The sequence below is a fragment of the Acartia tonsa genome, chromosome 13 (genome assembly GCF_053477335.1).
Source record: "Acartia tonsa isolate MP-2025a chromosome 13, ASM5347733v1, whole genome shotgun sequence".
NCBI classification, from domain to species: domain Eukaryota; kingdom Metazoa; phylum Arthropoda; class Copepoda; order Calanoida; family Acartiidae; genus Acartia; species Acartia tonsa.
In genome coordinates, this window is record NC_137272.1 from 46879348 (window position 1) to 46891976 (window position 12629).

The window sequence follows — 12629 nt, forward strand, 5'->3', positions numbered from 1 at the left end:
GTAGGGATTCCCTCCATCGAAATAGTTAAAAACCTTCCCTGGACCTTAAAAAGGCTTCACTATAAAAGAGAAACATATCGGTTCAGTTGTTAGCGAGGTCATTCGGTACAGAAAAACAGACAAACAAACAAACAAACAGATAGACATCCTGTTATTTTGTTATAAGGATAATAAGTCAATACCTACATATGGATAGAAATTACTAGAGGCCTCTAGGACCTAGACGCTAGTCTAATAAAAATATGAAGAAATAATTAAATGAAATATTGATTTATCATCTAGAGTCCTATCCATGATACTTAGTTAAGAAAGATTTATTTAATTTCCAATATGGCTTTGAAACCGATTAATATCCGCTGGATTAGAACCGGTTCTAAACAATACTAAAAAATCATGTATAGCATTGTATAACAGACAATTTTCCACGAATATTAAGTTTTTTAGTCCGTGCCTTCAGCCCTTTGAGGCTAACAAAACTGGTTTTCATCTTACAATTTTCATTTTAATTTCCCCGGAAAGCTGCCTAAAATACTTTTCCATATTTAGCTGAATATGACAATTGGTAAGATTGACAGAAAGAAGATTTTAAGCCTCTACTCTCCTTCAGGTTAGTATGACAGGGAGGGAGGGGACATTGGGCTGTTTTTATGCTAGTCCCCAAAGTTTTATATAGGTTAATTGGTTGGATTAACAGCCTTGGGGACTATTGAATTTTGATTGCTTGTTCATTAAGGTGAGTGTCCAACTGAACTGACCAATAAGGTCCATATAAGCAACCCAAATTGACACAAATTTTCCCCTTTCAATATATCCAAGTATATCATTATATATATCGATTGATAAATGTTGACTATTAACTTAATTTGTAAAAATGGCCTAAAACTATACATTCTTATTTGTTGCAATAAATGGGCAATGTAAGCCTCTCGTTATTCTAGAAAATGGTCAATAATATGTGATTTTCTTTTTAGACATTTTCTAAATTATAATAGTGGGGAATTTGAGTGATTTTCTGTGTACTTAAGAAACATTCGACTTTTATTGATTCAAGTATTTCAATCTATTATAGACATAAATAAATAAAGATGAAAAAAATCCATTAAAGTGAAGCCCTTAAACGATAGGACAAACTAACATTAACACTTGTAGAGTGTCAGAACTGAATAGGCAGAATAATAATGCATAAGTCTAATTAAAACTATAAGGAAATTTGTCATAAAACTTAAATACAGTATACTGTTCAAGGACATACTTACATTTTTAGCACTTGATTATATAGATACATCGTTTATAAAATTCCTACGCTTTCTTAGTCGTACCTAATTGATGCAGGAATCTTCATGCAAAGTTTTAAATTGTCAGATGTCAGCCGGTTTAGGATACACCAAACCAATCATAAATCTTACTATTGAGTTGCTTAAGAATATACAAAACCACTCATAACCCCAACTATTGAGTTTGACAGAAGTGCATTCTTTTTATCTTTTTTTAGCAAAGACAATTATATTATACCCAGAATAGGTTTATTACAAGGATGACAACATCCATATGTATGATAATACAGGAATGTTAATTATATAAGTCCCCAAAGCTTTATAATAATATTTTGTTAGCTTAACAATTTTGGAGACTTTAATTGAATTTTGATTGGTTAGCTCATTTTGAGTTGAGTGTCCAAACGTTTCAACCCCTAATTGTAATCTACAGAAGTTGTAATTTTGTGTATAATAATTGGGAATTTACATCTAATTATTGGCAATTGTCTTATCCCTTTAGTTCCCTGATGACAATATGTAAGCTAACAAGCACAATTATGTCTTAGCTGGCGAAGCTTTTTTGTTAATTTTAGTTTAATAATTAATAAAAAAGTTGATAATTGGAAAATAAAATAAGATTATACTATAACCTATCTATAATACAAAGTAGAATGATGTCTGTCCGTCTGTCTGTCTGTCCGTCCGTCTGAAGCTTAAGATCTCGGTAACCAATGAACTGATCGGATTCTACTCTTGAGGGAATATACCTACTGGTCCTGTGGTGGTTTTAGGCTATTTTCTTGGGGGGTGCGACACCCCCAACCCCCTAAAAATAACCCCCCCCCCCATTTTTTTTTTCGTTGAATATTTCCTTGGTCCTTTTTTTTCATTTTTATTTTATTCATTTATTTTTTTGTTTGGTTGAAGATTTTCTTGGTCTTTTTTTTCTTTTCTTTTTTTTATTTGTTTATTTTTTTCTTTTATTATTTTTTTATATTTTATTTTACATATTTGTTTGTTTTTTTGTTAAAGATTTGCTTGGTCTTTTTTTATCTTTTGCTAAAGATTTCCTTGGTCCTTTCATGAATTTCGCCTTAATTTTTTTTCTCACCTCTTGGGGCAAAGCCCCTTGAAGCTAGGGGCGAAGCCGCTAGTACTTAAAATAGTGTAGGGGGTAAGGTTTTCATATTTTTTCTAAGGAGATACTTCACAAAAAAAATTGAACTTGAACAATAAACAGCCCTTAAGGCGGTTTCCCTCCTTTTAAATCTGGACCACAAACGAAATTTTTGAAGAAACGTTATTAATATTCTTAGTTTAGGTTAGGTTTAGTATATGTTAAAAAAGCCCCGTAATTTTTACGAGAAACATTAAAATTAGAATATAGCAAATTTTGCATAATAGTATGATATATCCCTTTTTGTTTTAGGAGTTTTTGAGTTAAAGAAGTTCTATGCTAAACGTCACGAGATGCCAGACCCTTGCTGTGAAGACGCGTTTGCCGACGTCACGTAAGTATAGAGAAGCGATGCTCAAAAGATCAGCCGTGTGACGTCATAAAAATGAGGGAGATTAGAGGAGAAGTGGGAAAGGAAACTCCTAGAAAAAGAGATGGATAATCCCTCATTTTTATGACGTCACATATCTGATATTTTGAGACACTTTGTACAGCTTCGTTGTTGTTATTACACTAGTCCCAAAGTTCTATGCTAAACATCACGAGATGCCAGGATGGTGTACATTCCCAATTATGATACACAAAATTACCCCTTCTGAAGATTAGAATTAGTGGTTGAAACCTTTGGACACTAAACCAAATGAACCAACCAATTAAAATTCCTCAAGGTTGTTCAACCAACGAATAAGAAAGACTTTGGAAACTTGTTATAGAGAAGCGTTGCAACCTAGGGGGAGGGGACATTGGGCTTTTGTTACACTAGTCTAGTCCCCAAAGTTTTATGCAAAACGTCACGAGATGCCGGACCCGTTTGCAGACGTCACGTAAGTATAGAGAAGCAGGGATTTAAAGGTATAAGACAATGGCCGATAAATTGGCGTACATCCCTTATGAAGATACGCAAAATTACCCCTCCTGTAGATTACTATTAGTAGTTGAAACGTTTGGACACTCAACCAAATGAACCAACCAATCAAAATTCAATAAATGTCCCTACGGTTGTAAAGCCAATGAATAAGAAAACGTTATTATTAGACTTTGAGGACTAGTCTGAAGAGAAGCGTTGCAACACCAGGGAAAGAGGGAGGGGACATTGGGATGTTTATTACACTAGTCCCCAAAGTTTATAGTAACATTTTTGTATTTGTTTGCTTAACAACTTTGGGGAATTGTTTGTTGAATTTTGATTGATTGGTTCATTAAGTTTAGTGACCAAACGGTTCAACCACTAATTTTAATCTACAATTATCATTGAGGATGTACATTGGTTATTGGCCAGTGTCTTATCCCTTTAGATCCCTGGTAGCTATAAATTAATGTACATCCCTCATCATGATACACAAAATTACTGTTAAAAGAATTAGTATGCCAAGTTTGAATTCGATAGGACAATTCTAACATGCCTTAATTATAAACAAATAATATATTTTATTTTTCAGTTATTATTTGGTGATTTGGAGGAGACCAAAATTTTTCCTGTTCAATTATATTCAGCCAGCCGTTCTTATCAACATTCTAGCTTTGTAAGTATTTAATAGCCGCTATGCCCCTAGAGGCCTATAGGGCACTTGAGGAGGGGGTGGATTGGTTAAATTCGATAACACAATTTTTCTTTTAGATTTGTAAAGAAAAAGAAATTTTTTTTTGGAGGGGGGGCGCAGTTTTTGGGAAGGGTAGTGTTGCCCTCCCCCAAATAGTTATAAACCTTTCCGGGACCTATGAGAAGGTACCCTGTAAAGGAGAACTATATCTGTTCAGCAGTTAGAGAGATCCTTTCGGTGAGAACAAACAAACAGACAGACATAAAGCTACTTCAAACTAGAGGCGTGCAATAAGGGGATGGGGGGGGGGGGTTGTAATATTTAGCCAGCTGATATTTTTAATATTCTAGCTTTGTAAGTATTTATAGAGTAGCTTCACTTCGAACTAGAGGCGTGCATAAAGGAGGGGGGTGTGGTTTATATTTAGCCAGCTTTTAGTATTAATATTCTAACTTTGTAAGTATTTATAGAGTAGTTTCACTTTAACCCTTAACGGTCGGGGGGGGGGGGGCGTTGAACGCCCCCCCTTCCGGTTTTTTCTATCTCATTTTCTGTGTGTGAAAGATAAAGAGCCCAAACTGCTTGACTTTTTAAGTATGGGTATGACACATAACTGAGAGTTGGAAGTTTTTGAATATCTCCATCCTGGCGGGCACAGGATGCCAGCAAACCTGGCAGGGTCATCCAGGTAAAGAGCAAAAATATTTTTTTGACTAAAACAAAGCATTTTATCATACCAAAATACTAAAAAATCCTCTAGTAGTACATCCTTATATGAAATACAGGTGTTCAAGTAACTTTCAAGTTCCAGGTATGATCCTGCAGGTCCTGATCCTCCAGGTCTCCAGAAATCTTTAAAAGGCTCCTGTGGCCGCAATTTTTGACTTAGAGACTTCAAATTTTAAACTTAAGCTTTTCTTACATGTCTACATAACGTATTAAAATTTCATGAAGATTCGCCGCCGTTTTCCCGCCGACCGCCGACTGCGGCGGCTGGCAGCTGCCAAGTACAGCTGCGGCCGCTGAAATTTATATTTTGATATTTCTAATGTAAAATTTACACAAAAATAAACATTTTCTGCAAAAAAAATTTCTTCTAGCTTTAAAAATAAAAAAATTACAGCCGTTTGAAATTTTTAAGTAAAAAAGGACCTAAAAACAAAGGTTGTTAAATAAAAGGGTGAAGGAAGCGAAAATTGACTTAGACTTATAAAAGGTCGGAAATTCATTATCAAACAGGGGACTTGCACAAAAAAATTTAGCCCTCTAGCTCTAATAGGAACTGAGATAATAAGGGGGGGCGTTGAACGCCCCCCCCCCCCCCCCCCCCCCGACTGATTAAGGTGCGGCAAGGGGCCCGACTGTAAAGGGTTAAACTAGAGGCGTGCATAAAGAGGGAGGCGGGGTGTTATATTTAGCCAGCTGCTAGTATTAATATTCTAGATTTGTAAGTATTTATAGAGTAGCTTCACTTCAAACTAGAGGTGTGCAACAATGGAGGGGGGTGTTATATTTACCCAATACCCTCTCGTCATAGTGAAAGAACTAACCAATAAATAAGGTCCATAGAAGCAACCTAAATTGACGACAAATTTTCCCCTATTTTCACCGACAAATTTTTCTACTTTTGGCTAGCTAAATAAGCTTCAAAGTTAAAAATACTAAATGTAAAAAGTTTTTGAAAATATGTTTCTGAAGTGAAAATTGAAATGATTCAACATAGTTTAACTTTACTTGACAAACATTTTATTATGGGAAACTCGTTTATTTTAAAATTTATTTGATTATTGTAATAAAATATTAAAATAAAATGAGAGAGACAGAAAAAAAAGAGAGAGATATATAAATAGATAGATATAAAGCACAAGAGAAAGAGAAAGAAAGTGATAAATATGTGCAAAGTGTATACATTTCTTTCATAAACTTTGCCTTTTTACAGTTATTTTAGTTATTTTAATTACGTAAGACTAGTATGAATTATGTTTAAAAAAAGATAAAGAGAGATAATTGAGCAGAGATCAGCATTACAGACAGAAAGAAGGACTGACAGACAGACATACGTAGTTTTGTCACTAAAGATATTTGAAAACTGATTACTTGGTCTTGTAAAGAAACTGTTTCAGTATCTACAGTCAAAAAGGTTTCGTAAGTATTTTGACAGACTTACGACCTACTACATCTCATGTTATGCCCGAACAAGTAACAGATTTTATGAAATTATGCCTTACCACATAAGGATAGCAAATATTCATATTTATGTGTCTTTCTTTTAATTTTTTGTTTTAAATTTCTCTTTTATTTACCTTCAAAAGAAATTCTTTTATCTTAATACCGAAATTACTGTAAAAATTTTCAAAATGAAAGAGTATTCCTTTACTATAAACTGTTCTTGTAGGTAAGATTCCTTTGTACTAAACTTTGTAGATGAGAAATGTATGGATCACCAGTAAAACTTTCATCTGGAAAATTGCGGATTTTTAAAAGTTTACATTAGAATATTTTACTTGGATTTATAAATTTTAAAAGATAAACATATTTCATATTCTTATTTATTGATTTTTGGATAATACCTGTAAAAAAATTATTGTGAAAATTAAGGTTTTTTTTGTCTGTACATTAAGATTTCAATAACTACAGAATTGATTGAGTTCTTTGTTTTAGGGAAGCTTCCTAAGGGATCATGGATGGTTTTAGGCTCTTTTACTTACTCCTTCAAATACAGAACTACTAGATGATAGGAGTGCAGCTGCTTGTATAGAAACATAGCATTAAACATTATTTGCAGCTAAAATTGTTTAAATTTAGATAATAAAAAACTTTACAGATGTTTTTAGCCAATCAAAGAAAAGGGAAATTGTAATTTTAAATTATTATTCTGTTTAGGTTTGTATTTATGATTCCTGCAGAATCTGGAGAAAAGATTACCCTGGGTATTTCAACCATGTTGAACATGACTGTGTTTCTTATGACAGTTATGTCAGGCCTACCAGCTACTGATCAAACACCTATACTTAGTAAGTTGTTTCATAGATTATTTAAAATCCTTTTGCAAATTTGTAATTTATAACTCTTATGAATTGATAGCTTGCATCACATAAAAAATCCCACCTAATAAATTAAATATGATACACTAATACAGAGAAAAGATTACCCAGGGTATTTCAATCATGACAGTTATGTCAGGCCTACCAGCTACTGACCAAACACCTATACTTAGTAAGTTGATTAATAGATTGCATATTAATGTTAAAATTTCTGAAATGAAAAATGAATTTTATAATCATTGCGCATTCCAGTTAATGGAACTGTTATGAATTAACAGCTCGCATAACATAGAATCCGGAGAAAAGATTATTCTGGGTATTTCAACCATGTTGAACATGACCGTGTTTCTCATGACAGTTATGTCAGGCCTACCAGCTACCGACCAAACACCTATACTTAGTAAGTTGATTCATAGATTATTTAAAATCCTTTCGTGCATCGTATGATTGAAACTGTTATGAATTGATAGCTTGCATAACATATAATCCCACATAATAAATTTAATACAATAGACTAATACGGAGAAAAGATTACCCTGGGTATTTCAACAATGTTGAACATGACCGTGTTTCTCATGACAGTTATGTCAGGCCTACCAGCTATTGATCAAAGACCTATACTTAGTAAGTTGATTTAGTAGTTCATTTAAAATCATTTTAACTACAGCTGCAACTTTTAATATTTGTTTAGGTATATATTATGTTTTACAATGGTGTTAACTACAGCTGCAACTTTTAATATTTGTTTAGGTATCCCACATAATAAACTTAATACAATTGACTAATACGGAGAAAAGATTACCCTGGGTATTTCAACCATGTTGAACATGACTGTGTTTCTCATGACAGTTATGTTAAGACTACCAGCTATTGATCAAAGACCTATACTTAGTGAGTTGATTAATAGATTGCATATTAACGTTAAAATTTCTGAAATGAAAAATGAATTTTATAATCATTGCGCATTCCAGTTAATAGAACTGTTATGAATTAACAGCTCGCATAACATAGAATCCGGAGAAAATATTACACTGGGCATTTCAACCATGTTGAACATGACTGTGTTTCTTATGACAGTTATGTCAGGCCTACCAGCTACCGACCAAACACCTATACTTAGTAAGTTGATTAATAGATTGCATATTAATGTTACAATTTCTGAAATAAAAAAAATAATTTTATAATCATTGCGCATTCCAGTAAATGGAACTGTTATAAAATAACAGCTCGCATAACATAGAATCCGGAGCAAAGATTACCCTGGGTATTTCAACCATGTTGAACATGACTGTATTTCTCATGACAGTTGTACTTAGTAAGTTGATTTGTAGTTTATTTAAAATCATTTTGCGCATTCATGTTATTGGAACTATTATGAATTAATAGCTCGCAGAACATAGAATCCCTCATAATAAATCAAAATATCTTAATTTATGACTATATGTTTCTCATGACAGTTATGTCAGGCCTATCAGCTACTGACCAAACACCTATACTAAGTAAGTTGATTCATAGATCATAATATAACATAGAATCCCAAATAGTAAATGTAGTATGATAGACTAATACCAATAAAAGATTACCCTGGGTATTTCAACCATTTTGAACATGATGGTGTTTCTCATGAAAGTCATGTCAGGCCTACCAGCTACTGATCAAACACCTTTACTAAGTAAATTGATTAATAGATTTAATATTAACGTTAAAATTTCTGAAATGAAAAATTAATTTTATAATCATTGCGCATTCCAGTTAATGGAACTGTTATGAATTAACAGCTCGCATAACATAGAATCCGGAGAAAAGATTTCCCTGGGTATTTCAACCATGTTGAACATGACTGTTTTTCTCATGACAGTTATGTCAGGCCTACCAGCTACAGACCAAACACTTATTCTTAGTCAGTTGATTGGTTGTTTATTTACAAAAAATTGTGCACATTCGTGTTAATAGAACTGTTATGAATTGATAGCTCACATAACATAAAATCCCATATAATATATCCAAATACCATAGAAAAACCTGAAAACTAACCATTCCTTTTATTTTATTAAATTTTGTTTAGGTATATAAAGGGTGTTTAAAAAAAAACCAATCGCTTCACTCTTTTCAGTATAAACCCTACAGTTTTGGTCAAAAACTAACAAAAAATAACAAAAATCATGCCCAAGCAATGACAATGAGATAACACTATTGAATTTTGATTTCTTCTCACCTTTCCTGAGCACTACAGCTCGAGTCCTAGCCCTTGTGGAAAATTTTTCTCTACGTGGAGAGTGCATATTTCATTACAAATTAAGACAGTTTTGTCTTTTTTTAAAAAGAATAAACTGTCTAAAGTACTTGAAATCTAGTAGATAGACCCCATAATGTTTATAGTTTTTGATGGGGATTATTAAGACCTTTCTATAGACGCCTTAATCAGATTTCTGACCCAATACTAGCCAATTTGGCATCCAAAAGACAGACCCATCAAAAATTGAGACATGACTGCTCTGTCTTTTTAAAAAAATGAACAAACCATCTTAAGTACTTAAAATCTTGTAGAAAGACCCCATAATGTTTAGAATTTTTGATGGGGCATGTCAATATCTTTCTATAGACACCTTACTTAGGTTTCTAACACAATCTTAGCCATTTTGACATCAAAAAGAAAGATCTGTCACACATTAAGAACTGGAGAGACCCGTCATGTCTAAATGTTTGATGGGTCTGTCTTTTTAATGCCAAATTGACTAGGATTGAGTTAGAAACCCGGTTAAGATGTCTATAGAAAGGTCTTTACATGCTCCATCAAAATTTTGAACATTATTGGGTCTATCTACAATATTTTAAGTACTGAAGACGATTTGTTGATTTTTAATCTCCATGTAAGGAAAAAATCTACACAAGGGCTAGGACTCGAGCTGTAGTGCTCAGGAGAGGTGGGTAGAAATCAAAATTCAATAGTGCTTTCTCATTGTCATTGCTTGGACATGATTTGTGTCATTTTTTGTTAGTTTTTGACTAAAACTGTAGGGTTTATATTGAAAAGAGTGAAGCGATTGGTTTTTTTTTAAACACCCTTTATTATGCTATGACAATGGTGTTAACTACCGCTGCAACTTTTAATATTTGTTTAGGTATATATTATGCTAGCACAATGGTGTTAACTACAGCTGCAACTTTTAATATTTGTTTAGGTATATATTATGCTATTACAGTGGTGTTAACAACAGCTGCAACTTTTAATATTTGTTTAGGTATATATTATGCTATTACAATGGTGTTAACTACAGCTGCAACTTTTAATATTTGTTTAGGTATATATTATGCTATTACAATGGTGTTAACTACGGCTGCAACTTTTAATATTTGTTTAGGTATATATTATGCTATTACAATGGTGTTAACTTCAGCTGCAACTTTTAATATTTGTTTAGGTATATATTATGCTATTACAATGGTGTTAACTACGGCTGCAACCGTTCTTGGTGTTATTGTTCTCAGGTAATTGCAGTTTTACTTTTTAAACATGTCATTTAAAATCTCACAAACAGCTTGGTAAATTTAAGAATATAGGTATGGAAAAACGTTGAATAAATGATAAATTAGGAAGTGCTGGAAAATGCATAAAATTACATCTAAAAAGGAGGGATGAGAGGAGAAGTTGGATTGGAAACCCCTAAAAAAGGGATGGGTTATTTTTATGACCTTATACATGACATTTCCAGCTCTTCTTTATAAGTGTCTATTAACACAACAAATCTTTTTTAAAATCATTTAATACAATAAGATACATACATGTTTTCTCAGTATGGCTTATCCAGCTAAAAATAATTTGATTCGAAGCACTACTGGATTAAATGTTTATTGCATCGTATTATAGACAGCTTTCCACTGATAGTAAATTCCAAAATTATTAGATTAATTTCATTTTTGTCTAAAATATGATTTCATACATTATTTTTCAGCATGGCTAAGAACTAAGTCATAGGTTTTTAGGAAAACTAATACTGTTGTTTATTCATTTTGAAGTCTTTATAAATATAAGAATATAAACTTAAAACATTTTTGCAAAGCCCTGATTTCAAATTTGATTTTAAAGTGCCTACTTAGAACTGCTTGAATGCATACATTTTAATCAGTCAACAAACATGACTTTTATATATGCTTCAAATACAGAAAAAGTATAATATAACTTTTGGGGGCACTTAAGTGCAATCAGGGGTAGCTATTTTAATCAATTCTACAAAAAAAATCACGAAACCTTTTTAAAAATTGTGGGGGTATATTTTTTTTAATGTAACTAAAGAGGAGTGGAAAAGAAGGGAAGAATATCATTGCCTTTTCACTGAAGTGTAATAAACAACTCATTGTCCACTCTCTCTCTAGATTTCAATAATTAAAGTAAAAATTTGTTTTTCTTACTAGTTGGCTTAACAACTTTGGGGACTTTTACCGAATTTTGATTGGTTGGTTTATTAAGTTAAGTGTTCAAACGTTTCAACCACTATTTTTAAACTATAGAAGGGGTAATTTTGTGTGACATCCTTGAGGATGTAGAAAAATTAATCGGCTAATGTCTTATCCCTTTAGATCTCTGAGTGATGTTAGTAAAAATCATATAACCATATCAAAATTACCGACATACAGACAAAAGAACAGACAAAAATAATTATTAAGAAGCTTCGCTTCCAAAAATGATAATTTGTTTATACTATAGGCTTGAGTCAGGAACGTACAAGAGGTAAAATGTAAATTACTGGCGCTTCGCGCTAATTTTTATGTAATGGCAATCTAAGTATGTAGTTTCTCGTATTCATTCGAATCCGGTGGATAGGAACCAGTTCTTATCCATACGTAAAAACTATGTCTAGCATCGTATTATATCCAGCTTTCTACGAATATAAAAATGTACAATCACAAGATTAAAACCAGTTTTTTAGCCCGTTCCTTCGGCACCTCGGGGCTAAAAAAACTGGTTTCAATCTTACAATTGTACATTCTATATCCACGGAAAGCCGTATATAATACGATGCGAGAAATAACTATTCCTAAATAGTATCATATTACTTTTATAAAGCTTAAGTAAAAAACTGAATTCATAATTTTTTGCAGATTTAAAGTATTTAACTTTTGTTGATTAAATTCAGGAAGAGAATTTACATTGGGCTGTTTATTATGCTAGTGCCCAAAAGTCTTATAATAACGTTTTCTTATTCGTTGGTTTAACAACTTTGGGGATTTTTAAGTGATTGGTTTATTAAGTTGAGTGTTCAAACGTTTCAACCACTAATTGTAATCAAAAGAAGGGGTAATTTTGTGTATCATCATTGGGAATATACATTAATTTATCAGCCATTGTCTTATCCCTTTAGATCCCTGGTTAAATTAGTATTAATGCTTTTACATAAATGTTTTGATTTTAAATGTTGCACCTGAACCATTGTACGTCCGTAGACATATATTATATATGCCAGGGCTCGGCAGCTGCTTGTCAGCTTACAATAATTGCCGAGCCCTGATAAATACAATAGTCTAACTCAAGTAAAATAGAAAATAAACACATTTTGGTAGTTTATACATATGTACACATTAGCGGACGTACTAACATTCTAAATTATAGATT

The 12629-nt window shown here is 32.6% G+C and overlaps 1 protein-coding gene across 1 annotated transcript in view; it reads left to right on the top strand.

Moving 5' to 3' along the window:
• LOC145335137 (neuronal acetylcholine receptor subunit alpha-3-like) overlaps positions 1-12629 on the top strand; it is a 38443-nt gene that overhangs the window by 4860 nt on the left and 20954 nt on the right. Inside the window, exons 4-8 of the mRNA XM_080180868.1 lie at positions 547-607; positions 2686-2767; positions 3873-3956; positions 6858-6988; positions 10441-10507. Of these exons, the coding sequence (XP_080036994.1) occupies positions 547-607; positions 2686-2767; positions 3873-3956; positions 6858-6988; positions 10441-10507 (425 nt within the window). The remainder of the gene's footprint in view (positions 1-546; positions 608-2685; positions 2768-3872; positions 3957-6857; positions 6989-10440; positions 10508-12629) is intronic.